This window comes from Myiozetetes cayanensis, unplaced genomic scaffold, assembly GCF_022539395.1.
Source record: "Myiozetetes cayanensis isolate MyiCay16 unplaced genomic scaffold, myiCay2020 scf6-25, whole genome shotgun sequence".
Classification (NCBI taxonomy): domain Eukaryota; kingdom Metazoa; phylum Chordata; class Aves; order Passeriformes; family Tyrannidae; genus Myiozetetes; species Myiozetetes cayanensis.
This window is the reverse complement of record NW_026087853.1, coordinates 14,856,878-14,873,265: the sequence shown is the minus strand read 5'-3', so window position 1 is coordinate 14,873,265 and position 16,388 is coordinate 14,856,878. Positions and strand designations below refer to the sequence as shown.

The 16,388-nt window shown below is 36.5% G+C and overlaps 1 protein-coding gene across 4 annotated transcripts in view; it reads right to left on the bottom strand.

The window, feature by feature from the left end:
• The window catches only part of RPS6KA5 (ribosomal protein S6 kinase A5), a 76,018-nt gene that overhangs the window by 31,564 nt on the left and 28,066 nt on the right, over positions 1-16,388 (bottom strand). For 2 of the 4 annotated variants that reach the window (XM_050335565.1, XM_050335564.1), the window contains exon 6: positions 479-562. In XM_050335565.1, coding sequence (XP_050191522.1) covers positions 479-562 — 84 coding nt within the window. Of the gene's footprint in view, positions 1-478; positions 563-1,239; positions 1,368-16,388 lie in introns of all 4 variants that reach the window. The other 2 variants (XM_050335566.1, XM_050335567.1) reach the window with 2 other exon arrangements.

Genomic DNA, 16,388 nt, shown 5'->3' with positions numbered 1-16,388 from the left:
AATTACTGACACTCTAATAAAATAATAAAATCGCAAGCCAAATAATTAATTTTTACGATAAGAGAACATTTATAACATTAATAATCCATTCCATACTTCAATAAAGATAACAGATTTATCTGACGTCTAATTTAAAGTATATAGCAGAATTAACCACAAACCAGTAATTTTTTCACTCTGAACTAGTATTTTATGTAAAGGAAAGTGTCAGCTAAGTTTATTGTTTCACTGTATATTTAGAACAAACTTTGAATAGAACACAAATAAGCCTCAATACCTTTATAAATATGCCTTTTACTTAAGATTAAAAGAAGAAAATACACCAAGAGACAACTGAAGACCCAGGCAATAATCTATTTTAGGACAACCTGAAAATGCATGCTTAAATAAGACACTGTCACATTTTACAAGAAGTCCTCAAGCTGAACAATGTTGCCTAAAGAAATAGTTTATTTTCAGTAATAAAATTAGAACATACCTTATCATGTCCTGCGTCTCCTCCCCTTACAATATCTGGAGCCATGTATTCTATTGTTCCACAGAAGGAATACGCTCTCTCATTCTAGTAAAAAAAAAAAAAAAAAAAAAGAATTAAAGAATTTATGAACAATTATATTATACAAATCATATGGGACAGATATGGCTAACAGTTCCAAGATGCTCGCAGCAATTCTTCTCCAAATAGCTCAGGACTGCTAGCTAAATAATATTCCATCATATGTAGAAATGTATCACATAATGCTACAGAATACTTAGGTTTGTGTTGCAGTCTGAGATAAGGACATAAAAATTAATGTATTGATATTTAAAACAAAACTTTCCCGTAAGTCTAAATTCTCTATACATTTCAGAACTACATAAAATTCCCCAAAGTGATATACATACACATTCTGAAGGCTGCAATATCAATACTCTAGATAACAAATGAAAGCTTTCCATTAAAAAGAGAATTTCACTGTAAGATGTACAATTTGACTAAACTGGATACAAGATCCTGTGGGTTCCCCATATTTAGGAATTCTTTATCACCTCTAGAAAAGTCATTTTTTTTCGCAACACACACATATATAAAACACAACATTCTCTCAAGAAGAGACTGGGAGAGAGACAGAGAGAAAGAGAAAGGCAGACAGAGTTGTAAATTTAATTTTATTCTACGCACTGAATTATTTTCTTGATTATGTTCAAAACTAATCTGCTTTCACAGTCATGTATAATTGTTCCCTGTTAGTGATTTACCTTTGAGGTCAACATGAGGTCATGCTGTACCTTGCTAATGACGAAAGCACATGTGTTTGGGCCATGCAACATTGTTCCTCCCTTATCCTTCAAGCTTCTAGCATTTTGGGGACAGATCCTGATAGGTCCTTTAAAGAAGAGTGTTCAAAAAAGCAAATATTTCAAAAGTCAGGTTTTACATTTGTAGATTCAGATCTGGAGTTTAAAAACAGGTGCTATATAAGAGACTACACTAATAAGAGGAAGCTTCTAAAAGTAGAAACAGTGCTCCGTGCTACCCTGAGGCATAAAAATTAAACAGTCCAACAGCATATTATTAAACTGTATTTCTTAAATTACATATACTGTGACTGGTTTTGGGGGGTAAAAGTTTAAATTCAAAATAGTTATAAGGCCTCATTTTGTTCAATATTAACTTGAAATAAACTTGAGATAAAACCATATAATAATGAACTTTTCATGACTCCACTTTCTTCTGACACAAATATTGTCTCTCTTTATCTTTTCCAGTATCTGTTATCTTAAAGAAATATAGTGTAATAAAAAGTGTAAACAAAGAAAAATGTCAGAAATTCCTAGCCCTCCATCAGCCAATCTAAAGCTATTCAGTGTCTCTGTTCTTTTTTTTTCTTCAGCTGCGAGGGAGGGAGAGGGGAAAAAGCAGAAAAAGAAAAAGGAAGGGGAGTGAAAAATGCAGGAAGAAACTGTTCATCACTTGCTACTCTCCAAAGAGTAAAGATAATGCAGCCAAACTGAGATTATCAAAACAACTGTCCGAAAGCTAAGCATTCTGATTCAACTACAGATTGTACAGCATCTTGTGAAGGCAAATCTGTGTCAAAGTCAGGACTTCAAAAAAGTCATAAAATCTGGATACGTCTTTGTTACAAAACCTCTGTTTACACTGTGTTTTATTAAGTTACAGGCTTCATCAACTACATCTAGCTGTTATTTACAAAACACAGTTTTTACAGTATTAGGTTTCACTAGGAACACTTATGTAAATTTATCATTGTTAAATATGTCTCTAACAGGGACTCACTAATAGTTTTTGCTCTTACGCACTACATGTGGGCTTAAAACTTTTCAAAGGATGGTATCTCCGATACCTGTTTCATTTTTTGTCCTGTTCTGATCTCCCAGCTACATGAGAGACATGGACATACTGGAGAGAGTCCAGCAAAAGCCACAAATATGGTTTAGGGACTGGAACATATGAGGAAAGGCTGAGTAAGCAGAAACTGTTCCACCTGCAAGAGGGAAGCCTTAGGGAGATCTCATCAATGTACATAAATGCCTACAGGGAGCATGCCAAGAAGAGGGAGCCAGGCTCTTTCCAGTAGTGCCCAGTGACAGGATCAGAGGAGCACTTTTACTGTGAGGGTGACTGAGCACTGGCACAGGCTGGCCACAAAGGCTGTGGAGTCTCTCTCCTCGGAAATATTCAAAAGGCTTCTGGATTGGTTGTGGGCAACCAGCTTTAGATGACTGTGCTTGAGCATGGGGTTGAACCAGATGACCTCCAGAGATTTCTTCCAACCTCAATCACTCTGTGATTCCGTCACAAAATGTAAGTTGTATTTCAACATCCATTTGTGAAATCCCGTTTCACGCACAAATCAAACATGCTGGCCCCCCCCATCCCAATTTCATTCAACTTTATAATATGAATCCAAGAAAGAATGTTATTAAAAAACAACTGATACTTGGATTACTTACAGATGAATTCTCACTGATCATGCGCATCTTGCAAATACTTAAGTTTAAGAAATTTTTTGCCTAACACAGAACGCTCATTTTCTTTCCTCATTCAAGCATGTCTGCCTTAAACATTGTGGTTTCCTCTTCTGAGTTACAGCACAGCAAGCAATCAGACACAAATGGATGGAAACAGAAGTGTGGCGAACCCATCACTTATAACTCAGTATGACAACATTGACCCTGTCTTTGAAAGGGTGTCATTATGTTTGTTCCAAATCAGCAAATCAGTTCTTTGATGTTTACAGATAATCTAGAGATAAATCTTAGTCTTCTAACGCACAACAGATGGTTGTTATTTCCTTCTCTTTACCAAGTTCAGCATCAGTCGTCAATGTTTATGCAATAACATATCTTCTAGTAAAGGTAAATGAAGTGGCTACTTCAAACCAGTTAGCTGCTTAAGAGAGCACTAACTTTTCATGAAGCCACTAATGGAATGAGAATTTTAAGATTCTTGATCAGTGAACATAGATAGGTTCACATGGACAGTGAGGCAGTTCAATTCGCTAAACCATCTCTCTGTTAAATTAGAAAAACATGTTATATTCCCTTACTACTTTTTCTTCGAGATGAGCTACACACTGTCATGGTGGATCTCCCAATATATATTACCAGACTGTTTCTAATAAGCACTGTAGTACCACACATAGGGTAAACTTCAAAATTTCTCCATACTAGCTATGGCCATATAAAAAAAAGATAGTGCACTGCCTTCTTTCCAAGTTCCTTGCAATCATTCTGACTGATTTGAGCTGCCTAGTGAAATGTAACTGCTTTAACTTGCTAGGGCACTTTCAGTACCACATCTATGTGAACCCTGAAGTCTTTTCTCCAGATTATTTATTTTAGCATCCCATTTTCCTTTCCCTTCCTCAAAAAAGAAAGGGTACTCAGCAGCTTTAGTATAGAGAATTAGACCTCCAAGATGAAGCTGTGTAATGCAGATTAGGATTTGTCCAAGAAGACAGTCACTTCACAAAAAAAAAAAACCTACCTCAGACTCTGCTAAGACTATGTACCTTGACCTTCACAGCTTCACACCAATTACAGAGATCAAAATACCTAGCTGCAAAATTCAATCAAAAGTGCTGACAGAAGGATGGCAGTGTTGCACCATCATGTTCTTGATGATCTTGTGGTATCTCCGCTTTATAACAAAGGAATGGTAGGCAGGCATTTGAAACTACATGAAGTTGTAGAAAGAACATGTATAAAGCTTTCTCCTCAATGACAGAGAAGTCTTATGCCTTCAGAATTGTCTAATGAGTTCCCTCATCAAGTAAAAAAAGGACATTAGTAGGAATAAAAAAAGTAAAAGGATGAAACTCCTTTTTGTTGCAGAGATTAATCACACTTGCCACATCTACAGGAAAGGCCTGACTGATGGAGGAACAGTCACCACTGTCATACAAGGATGTGTCCTCTAGAGCACACATCCTAGTCTACAGCAGTGCAAATTCATTTTAACAACATATGCAACGGCAGGTCAGACAGTTATTAAGCCTTGTAACTGTTCAACAGGTTTGAACAGTATGTGGGACAAGAACTGCAATACCAAAGTGAATCACAGGAATTAGATGAGACTTCAAGACAGCCAAGGTATCACTCATGTTCAAAATGCTTCTAAAAGGTTCATCTCTACTGGGCCAAGCTGCCTTTTTGCTGCCAGTCCTTTGGAAAAAGGGCTATTCCATTATGTCTTATTTAAGAAGATACTGTGCTGGAAGGATGGTGTTAGTGTCTAGTGCCACAAAACTCACAGCCTAGAGGCACTGAAAATGTGTCATTCAGTGTTCTAGCAAATCCAAAAATGGCGTGGAATTTGAGCAAAGAAATAAAGACAACAGATGCTGGATGGGTGTTTCCCAACACCTATGAGGTGAAGGCCTGCATTATTTTATCACATGCACCCAAAGGTCTGCAGCTGAGAAACAAACTGTGTTTTAATACTTGGCTGAAGACATCTTCAGCTAGCAGGGCATAGGTAGACAACCAGCTGAGTGCCAGGCCCAAACCAGTATTTGTAAAAAAGGCAAAAAATAAAAAAAAATTAAAAATATTTTCTTAGAGTAGAGGACCTGATCCCAAGGGACTGTTACATAGGACTCCTTCAATAAGTAGAGGACATCATTAGTTCAGGGCCTCAAAAAAAAAAAATCAAATTAATTTTCCCCTTGAAATCAAGATCTGCATAGCTGGAAAAGTGCATCCTGTGATTGTCATGCCTACTCACAGCACGGCAGACAGGGAATCCAAGTCAGAGTGAATGAACATACAGAGAACAGCTTTCAGAACACCAAAGCAGCCCTAGAGCAATAAAAGATAATGTACAGTGAAAGGTTCAAGACTAAAAGAGGCAAGAGGAGGTTTGGATTAGACATTAGGAAAAAATTCTTAATGGAAAAGGTTTTCAAGCATTGGAACAGGCTGCTTAGGGAATTGGTGGAGTCACCATCCCTTGAAGTGTTCAAAAAATGTGTGGATATGGTACTTGAGAACATGGTTTAATGGTGAAGATGGTGGTGATGTTAGCTTGACAGTTGGACTTCGTGGTCTTCAAGGGCTTTTCCAACCTTAACAATTTGATGACTCTAAGGGTTGATGTGCTGAGTACCCTCTGAGTGAACAGCAGCAGCGTACTGATGATATCGAGCACTAAACAAAGCAAGGTTTCTGTTAAACTTCTGCAGGTAACGAAGTTACATCAAGAGAAACATACCATCCATACAAACATTAAGCACAAAATGCACCCATCTGTTGCCAAATTAGCTGTTTGTATAAGTAACAGACTGAGCAAACAGGAAACATGGAAGTAAAAAACCACTAGAAAAATGGAAGCAAAAATAAAAACAAAGAAAAAGATCAAACGAAGTCTTAAGAACTGATAAGATTTTGTTTCAGAGGCCTAGGGAACAAACTAAACACACATCAAAGCAAAGCATCCCAAAAAAATCATGAAAGAAGACTACAGAGGTGTGAGTGCTGGAAAGGGTGAGTTGAGACAAAGCTACCTACCAGAATACTAACATAGTTAGTAACATAAGTAAAACAAAACAAAAAACCCCATACCTGCAAAGAACCACCAGGTGCTCTATCTAGAGTATCTGGCTTTGAATACTGAGGCATATTCCAAGTACACTGTTCTACACGTGGGCACAAGCCTAAGGGGAGCATCTATTTGCCATACAAATATTGCTTTGGGAAAATGCTTCAGCGCTTGAGCATTTGTGATTTTAATTCCAAAGTGTGACTGCAGATGTGGAAAGCACTCAAGTGTCTTAAGACAGTTCTTCTGCCATTTGAAGATGTATTATTTAACATTTAAATATATGGCCTTTGAAGTATTTCTTCAACTTCATGAACTGCATCCAAAGAACACGTGCCACTGCTCCAACAGACACTTGGGTCCAACAATCCTACAGCTTACTTTATTCACAAGTCGTTGCACAAACATAATTTAGCCAGGGGGTTAGCCAAGTATTCACTGAAGCAATTCTTTTCAGCATTGAAAATTAGGACCCACTTCTCCAACTACATCAAAGTTCAACTTTGAAACAGAAAGACTGCTTGTGCTCTCCAACCACCTACAGTACAAATACTTTGTTCTTCACTGTCCCTGCTACCCTGAACTTCAGATATGACACATTCTGAAACTGTAATACTATCACATGCCTTCAAACCACAAAACTTGACTCCGTAAACAGTTTTTTTAACTTGTAAAAAATAAATAAATCAAACCAAAGTTACTCTTCCCCAAAAAGTTCTTCAATAGTGTATGTATTCTCTAATGCAACTTCCTTGATAATAGAAGAGGTGGTAGGATATAGTTAAAAGGCTTGGTTAAAGCCTAAAGTAAGTAAGTTCTAGTGTAAGAATTTCAAGAAATTAAAACTACACAATATAAGGGAAAGGAGACTCCACAGCTATTAAATTGGTTTGGACTAACTTCCTTGCACTCCATATTCATAAATATTCTAGGAACATTGTCACAAAGCTAAAGAATTACTCCTTTAGCATAGTCAGTATTAAAAAAAATGACAACAAAACCAAACTGTAGAAACACTAAGTGCTGTTGGGCCAAAGAACACAAAGATAGCCTCTAGAGCTGGAGAATCAGAGGTAGTCTCTGATAGCATGTATTTCATCTGCAGCAACAACTCCAGGACTGAGCAGCACCTAGCACCAGAGAGTAAGAGAGTGCAATGGCACAGAAGGGAACCAGGTTGCCAGACAGAAGCTCACTGAAGGCACCATTTAGGGTTGCTCACAGGACTGATTCTCCAAAAGTCCACTAAAAAACTCTTCAATTCAGACAAGAATTACTTACTGGTTCTTGTCACTTTTTTGTTATGGAGAAATAATCAAATTACTATGCATTTTTGACTGGGTTCTTCTATGATTTTCAGCAACATTCTTATGATAGTCCTATGATTGTCCACACTCATTAGCTAGCAAATTAAATTTCTTCATTCACTTAATCTGACATCATTATGAAGGTTTCAAAATGTTACGACCTAGCAAGACAAGAGGAATGCTTCACTGTTGGAGGCACTCTGAAATCACATAAGGTATTAAATTTAAGACATGTATGGTCTGTGAAGGTCAATTCCCTCTTTATTGCATGGGTAGTAAAATTCTCCGTATCAGCTTTCAGATCAGGTACATAGATGAAAAATCAAACTTATGAAAATCACAACTTAGCTAAAACTCTATGCATATAAGGTTTCTCTTTTAGCAACCTAACAGGCTATACTTGATATATTGGATAGATGCAAAACTGCTTGTAAAGTTCCTCAAATGACTATTTTGTGGTACGATTATCAATATACTAACTGTACCTAAGAAGAATTCTATTTCTTAAGTAATGCTTCTGAGCAGAAAACCCACAGATCAACTTCTATGACTTCTCATATGCTTCTTCTCACATGGTCTTAACTTTGTGCGATGAAGACAGCTCTTTCTATTGCATTAGCTGCAAGAGCCTAGCAGATGAAAAGTCAGTCATGCTCAGAAAACACATATGGTATCATTCTTTCATGAAGGTTTAGTGTGGCAACTAACATCCCTAAGACACTCTCATGAAGGCATCACTAAAAAAAAAAAAAAGTGCAGGAGAGTAAGGCTGCCCCGAAAGATATTAAGTATCTACCTTTGTATTACAGTTTTTAACAGCTATTGGAACTAATTTAAATTGAATGTACAGAGGTCCCAACTCTGCACAAATACTTGTAATTGCTACCTGACTTGGACTGGGTGGAAGTCAGGAGTGAGGAAGAGGCCATCCCAAACACAACCTGCACAATACACTGCCACAGATGGTCTCGCGCAGAGAGGGTAACGCAGAAACACAGACTCCAGTTCAGAACTAGAAATGGCAGCAAGAGATAATAGTACTGAAACACACTAAATAGGCAGTGAATCCTTTTGAAGACTAACACTAATGTGTTTTTACGAAGTTCCTGAAATTTCTTTGTGTGCTTGTTTATCAATATCAATGTAATACAAATGGCTTCAGGCACAACCGTATGGCAATTGACCCTTCTATTTTACGTTTTTTCTTAGTTAACAAGGAAGAACATTTTAAACAATACACACTTAAATGTCCCTTCCAATAGTTTTATTTTATTCAATGCATATTTGGAAATTGACAGAAGAATCATTCATTCTACTGTGAGGCCACTGAAGAAAAAAGTAACTATTTAGAAATAAGCAAATTCAGACAGTGGATGCTAAAAAGGATATATTATGCTACTGCATTCAGGAGTAAGACTCAGATGTATGAGGCTACCTAAAGAATTTCACGGGTTATCAAATTAAATCATATTCTCATCCTTTCAACAGCAACATGAAATCCATCTCTTAGGCTCCTCAAATGACTAAAGTGGTGCATCATTTGTAGGTATGAACAGATGCCAGTGTTTGTACTGTGCCAAAGAATTCTTCCTGTTACTCTTCATTTGACTAATCCAGGGAAACATGTTGGAGTGAAACTACCTTCCTTAATTGCTTACAACTCTGAAAAAATGCTTCAAGTCCCAAGTTGTCTTTCTTCCTTTGTTAAAGGTACTTCAAAGTCACAGTTCCAGGCTGCATTAGTTAGACGCTCTCTGGGCTCTATCAGTAGTGTTTCAAATAGAAATAATGAGGAATTAAAAAAAAAAAAAAACAAAACAATTTCTAGAATACAAGAATCAGTATCATTATTGTTGCTGTTTTGTACATTTGTGAGTGTATGTATGTAATCAGAGTCCCGAAAGTCATAACTTAGAGCTTGGCTACAAGCATAAATAGTGAAAACTTTCCTAGGATAATTATATCAGGGCCCTGAGCTTATCAACAGGCTCTGCAACCTTTTCCCCCAATTCCAGGGGAATTAAGCATCTCTGCTTAAGACCAACACTGAGAAAATGGAGCTGAGTAACCTGTGTGAAACCTTGTCAGGTGCTTCCTCCACCTTCAGCTGGGAGAAGAAGTTCAGGTTCCCATTCTTGATCCTTGTGCCAGCCGTGCTGTAGGTATGTCTTTACTTGGCTGTGTACCTCACCGATCCTGATCCACCAACGTCAAATCATGGCTTGTCCTCACGCCTCTCTCCTCACAAGCTTTTCTGATAACCACAGTACTGTTGCCCAAGCCTGTTTTTCTGCCACTCAACTTGCTCTGATTTTCTCGTTTGGCAACTGTGGGATTGCACCACTGGTCAGTGAGGTACTGACCTGTACCTGCCTTGCTGCCACCCTTAGCTCCCAGCTCACACTAATGCATGGAGAAATCTCCCTGTCCTGCTGCTTCCTGACAAACTAGCCAAGAACCACAGTTCCTCCAGAAACAGCTGACAAGACTGAAGAGCTTAAGCAGTTGAAGAGTTCAGCAGTACCACACAGATTATCTCATATCAGCTATCAGCACACCAGCTGGAAGTTACTGATCAAGTAAGCCTTCAGAGTTCTCTTGGTAAGTTTAATGAGAAAAGCAGGACCACAGGACAAATCACGAGAACACTGTCAAAAATGAAAATTTACTTGCAATGAGCGAAGGCCACATAGCAGAGGTGCTACTAACAACCTGACCTGCTGAATGCATTTTGCATTTCAGAAGAATCACATGTAAAGATTGAAAAGCCTAAATTTTATGCAGAAACAGGATCTGTTCCTTCAGTGAAACTAAGAGGTCATTCTATCAGATATGTTTACCTGAAAAATAAAAAGGCACCAAGGAAAAAACCACTGTTTCCATAGAAATTATATCAGTGACATTCTTCACCAGCATTTTAATTGCTCAGAATAACAATAATTACAGTCTCAATTTAGAGAGGTATATGAAAATTGACAAAAAGTCCTCTCATTGTTCAAAGATGTGATATAGGTTTAAAATGGAAAAAAAAAGATCTGTTTTCAACAAAATTCTCGCTAAACTGACTGATTTCTTCTTTTTACTCACTTCTTCTTAGGTTTCAGTGATTTTCAGAGTCTTATTGGTCATAATACTCAGACACAACACTGAGTAACTAAGCTGTCCATATCAGATAGTACAGCTTCACACACACAAAAAATCTCTCAGCTGAAGACTGTTGCCTCTGTAGCTGTAACTTCTATTCAGGACCAAAACTATGAGCTCTGAAGGAGACAAATGAAGGAAGAACAAAGACAGGCTACAAAGTTTAGTGGTACACTAGTTAAACTGCCCTGCTCCACACAATGAAATCATAATGAAGTACTAAAGCAAAACTTCAGATTAAAGTAAGGACAGTTGCAACATGGCAGATCAAAAGTCCACTAGTTTGAAATGTCATCTTAAGAAAAAACTTTAAAAATGTATAAGGTCATGTGAAATTAATTAAAAATCCTATCCTGGTGGCTGTTCCTACTTGAAGAAGCCAGTTAAGTCAAAATATCACGTTGGTTACTATACCTCTTGCCACAGCTAGACTAGTGACTTCTACTTCCAAAACAGACATGGAACAAGGCTATTTAATTTTTCAAGCAAGAATGAGATTTGCCTGCCAGCAGATGCCATCAGAAGAGGCAATTAAAAGGGAGAGCAAGAGCAGCTAAACCTCCTGCTGTGTGCTAGCCAAGAAACATGTGACCTCTACCACTGTGAGCCCAAAACATAACTCAATGCAAGGCCACACCCTCATCTAATGTCAAATGGAGGTTCAAGAAACCCTTTTCACAGACTTATACAACAGCTATGTTTGCTTTCACACTGCAATGCAATTGCAATTCTGCAAGGAATTATTTAAATCAGTTCCCAATAACGGATTTGTAGAGCAAAATGAGAGAAAAGAAAACAAAAGTCTCAATTCTGCAGGCAAAAAAAAAATCAGAAACAGCACATTACTGTGTGGGAGGAATGCAAGCATGTACCACTGTCAACTTGGATGAACATTTTGTACTAGGTTCTTCTCAAAATTCCAATTTTTGGAAGGCTTGTTTTCTAAGGCATTGTCTTCTGAGAAGAGAGAGGTAATAGTACCAAAAGACAAGAACAGTATACAAAGCAAAACCTGAAAAAAATCATCTTGCTTAAAAAAAACACCAAAATTATAAGGTATGGAAGAGTATTGATTCTGGGAAGAATTCTAATAGCTGCCACTGCAAGCCTTCAAAAGTTTGGGTTTTTTTAAAGGAGAATATAAAGAAAAAATATAGGAGATGCCAAATAAACATCTATAGTTTCAGAGAGCACCAGATGTAAATGGTAGAGGTGCAGGAGTGGACAATTTTGTTCAAATGCCGTCCATCTGGTTCTAAATTCATTTACATTTGGCCATGAATCTCTAGTCATGTAAGTTTTTCATGTTTACCTGCCCAAGTTTCACTGATTTTAGGTATTTGAAGTAATTCAAAATTAAAAATACATATATGAAAAGAAAAAAAAAAGGATTAATGATGATGGCAGCATTTGCCCTCAGAAAGTTACTTGTTTACCCCTGGAAAACAGAAACAGAATTTTTCTGAGCCGACTACAAACATATTCTTGTAAGATGCAATACGAGATAGCAGACTAACACACAGATTAGTATTTCTCCCCCAAATGGGATTTTTTTTTAAGTGGTATAATATAACAAGAAAACAATATCCTTAAGGCAGTCAGTGTATGAAATCATGATCTCTCTTGCAAAAATTCTTAATGGCACTTTAAGATTTTTGGCATCAAAATCTGGACAAAATGTATTTTACGCTCTAGTCTTCTCCAATATTGTTCCATGCTTGAGAAAGCACAATCTTCTTTGTGATAAGCACTGAAAAGGGAAACCTTCTGGGCAAAGGCTCAAACAGTCATCTGATCACTGATGACCTGGTTTTGCAATTAAATTAGTCCAGCTCAGTGATGTGCCTTTAGAGTGTTTGGTATGTTCTTAATATTCAATTTCAGAACAGTTAAAACACTGACAGGAACACACCAAATAAATAGCAAGAAGTTTTTGCCATTGTTTCATTTCCTTTTCCAAAATCAGGGAAAAAAAATACTAATTATCCAGACAGATCTACAACCCATGTTAACTTATGTGGACTAATTTCATTATTCAGTTCACTCTTGCTTACTTTTTCCTCTTTGCAGAAATGTAAACCTACTCCTCATAACCCTGTTTATTATGTCTACATCACTGAACAATTCTTCGAAACACAAGCAGCACAGTTTATTTTACTCATCTTTGCAAGAGAATGCTCAATGTTCAGAGGATGCACTACTTAATTGCACAAATGTTATGGGTTCAATTGGACAACTATAGAGAGTCTTTTACAGTTAAATGCACAGCTAATCTACCAGGTCACTCAGGTGAGAGGACAGTTTTTCAAGCACTAAATGAGTCAAGTTGTAATCACTTCTCTCTGGACTACCTTGAAACTGCACTAAGAACGTGTACAAATCTCTTCCTACTTCATCTATCAAGATCCATACTTGGGTCTTAACCTCCACTTCATCATTCTTCTTTCAATGAAATGTCCTTTAAAATCTTCTAAAATAACATACTAATTTTGTTTCTAGAACAAAATATTCACTCCATCATCTAATAAATGAAAACAAACAACAATTCAACAGTGAAAAGCATTTGAGTGTTATAACTAAGTCTGCAACTCTGATGAAGAGATTTTCAGGTGAAAAAACAATAATGCATATGAACTATTCATTCTACATATCAGACAGAAGCACACAGATATCCATTCAACTGACTTAGATTTCAATTCAATCATCCCTCATACAGAATATCCATTTTTATATAATTTATTGCCAAGGCATTTGTACTCTCGCAGACACATTGTTTGAAGACTGACAACATTCAGTATTTACTATAATTTTTTTTTAAACTTCATTAAGCAAACACAAAAACTTCAAAACAAACTGAAGCTAATGCAGAAGACATGTACCAATGCAGAAGAATTAAGCACTTCACTATACTCTGGAAGAAAGTGTACTTTATTGGATTTAATTAACAGGGAAAATGTTAATCATTATGTGGGTCAAATAGATTACTTTTACAGTAATTCAGTGAATGTGTTCGTATTATTCCTTCTAAGACAAAGATCTCCATATATACTAAAGTATGATTTTAGTGTAGTTACAGAACTAAAAGTGAAGGGAAAGAAATATTTTTTAAAAATTAAGTAGCATTTTAACAATAAACATCATAATTAAGACAAGACCTGATGACTAGGTTAAACTGACATTGACCAAATCAAAATAATTCCAACATACAAGTAGAGCTGTTAATGAGATAAAAAGATAAAAATATGCCTAAGCCACAAATCCAGAAGATGAAGATAACACACAAGAAATAGGATGGAAAAAAAAAAACCCAAACCAACAACGTAGGAGTTTGGGGTGTTTTTAAACATAAATGTATTACAAAACTCTTGAAAAAAACCAGCAACACTGAAGTGATTTCACTTGTGCAATGAACACAATGGTGCTGTAGAAGTTTCAAGTCCTACCAATTCTCCATATCCCCAATAACTTATACTGATGTCATGTGAAAATGTATTTTACATCCCAGTTAGACAAGCACTCAACTGAGATGCATGAAAGCACAAGAATAAAACTGTCTGTTTTACTCTGAATTTCTGTGCAATTCAGTAGAGAGTTAAAAATCATAGACTAGCCTTAAATTCATCACATGGTTAAGAATACAAATGCCATAAAGAGTAATAAAGGATACTATGCTTTTCAATCTCAATCCCTTACATAATTACATTTTATGGTTAGGCTTGTAAAACTGTAGGTTTTCATGAGACGGTAAATAAAGTTTGAATACCAAAAGTAATTTCATACTTCAATATCTTGTGATACTATGTGAAAATTCGTTTTTACTCAACTACTTTATTCTAGTCAGGTTATTTCTTCCCTTTGCATGCAAACAAAAGCACATAGCTTCATTTTAAAGATAAACAAAGGTAAAACCTATAAGACAAGTTTCAGCTTTTAGTGACACAGTAGCAAAAAATGCTTTAAAGCTCTTAAAACTGCACTGCTTTCTTGGATATTTAATGCTTGCATATTTTAAGCACTTTCACAAAACAACTGTAGAACAGAGAGGATACTTGACAATGCACTCTTCACACTCATGTTTCAGTAGCTGCATGGCAGAAATCAATAGGTTTCTGTTTTCCTACAAGTCACATGCATTTGCTTCCTTTCACTCAACCAGTGCTTAGGAAAAGCAGCTTCCCACCTCTTTGCTTTTGAACAGTCAATCTGCTCTAATTATTGTACTCAAGAAATGGTGCACTCTTTTTATTACAAAACAACTTCTGTTAAATTCAGTACTTGCCCAAGTACCTGGAAATCTTAAACAGTCATCAGATTAAAGCAGAGATAACAAAAACATTGAACCATGATGTTTTCTAGCAAGCACCCCTAACTACAAAACCCTCCAAAATTCATAAATACATGATAAAGAGATCTCTGTGATAAGAATTTTAAATGCTATGATTTACATGCTACGATCTTTTTTATACATTTTTAATAACCTACATATATATCTTATATATATATGTGTGTGTATATATATGTGTGTATATATATATACATATATAACACATATATATACGTATATCTTGTTTCAGAAAACACAGTCCAAAGAGGGGGGTTACTAGAAAAAATTCCACCTGCTTAAGCATGTATTTTTAACAGCAAAGCTCTTGCATGAAGCAGCTGGACCAGGAAAGACGTGAAGAAGTGGAGAGAAAGGAAAGTATACTGCTCTGATTAAACTGCAAGCACTACACTCTTATCTGACTTACATAGTTGTGTAATGTTATTTAAAAGTGCTACCTAATAAGCATGAAAACAGACAGAAAGCTATGCAGTTATACAGGCAAATTCTACCTGCTGTAAATACATTGGTTCAAAAGTGGAAGTTAAATATATTTTGTAATGAATTGTGTTCTAGCAGTAGCTGAATTATCTACAGAAGACACATTATGAAATGACCGTTTCTGTGCGTAAATGGGTCATTTTAATCATGTTTAGGTTCAGCAGTTACATTACAATAGCATACATGAAAACTTCAGTCAAGTGAAGACAATTTCTCAGATTTTGAAAGCAAACAACACCATTGCGATTACTTTTTTCCTTAAAAGAAATACTAGAAATGTTGAGCTTTTTTGACAGAGAAGACAAATGTAAAATGTGAAGGAGAATAAGAGAAAAATAGTTAAATGAAGAGATTTCAGAGGTATATATTGAAAACAGAATGGATTAGAATCAGAAGAACCAACATTAAATGACCAAGCAGCAAGATTTCTTCATTTAATGACTGGAGAAAGAGGAATCCAATTCAGAGTGTGGGTAAAGCAGGCAGATATTTCTGATGCTTATCCAAGTCCTCCCCCTTCCTTGCACTGCTTGTAAATGATGTGCCAAAGGTGAGCTCAGAGAAGATAGTATTTCTTAAAATCAACTCTTTTGAGACTTAAAGGTTCTCAGTTTCATTCTACTTTGGCCCCAAAGCTAGGGAACTGCTCCTTTCTTCCATCAGTGCAGTAACACCATTCCATGTCCTTTACTTTGCCTAGTGTGCCCAGCAGTTTCTCTCACAACTCTAAGCAGGTCCCACTGTCCCCAGCCACACCTTTTACTACCATTCTTCCCTGATGAAAATTGCATCTCTCTATACTTAACTCTCTTGCACTGGTGTGGCAATCTGTTGCTAATCCCTTCTCATACCAGTTGAACTTCCTCTTGGTTTCAGGTTATAATTTAAAAGGAATATACTGACAATATCTGTACTATTTCCCTGCTTCAGAAAGGAAAATGGTCCCTCCCAAATCCTACCAGATTCTATTTGAAATGCAAATATCCTAGAGGGAACTACTAGCTATCTATTTTTAGAAAACCCTTCTGCTGCTTCTAACAAAGACTTTTAGATCTGCAGTCCCAGA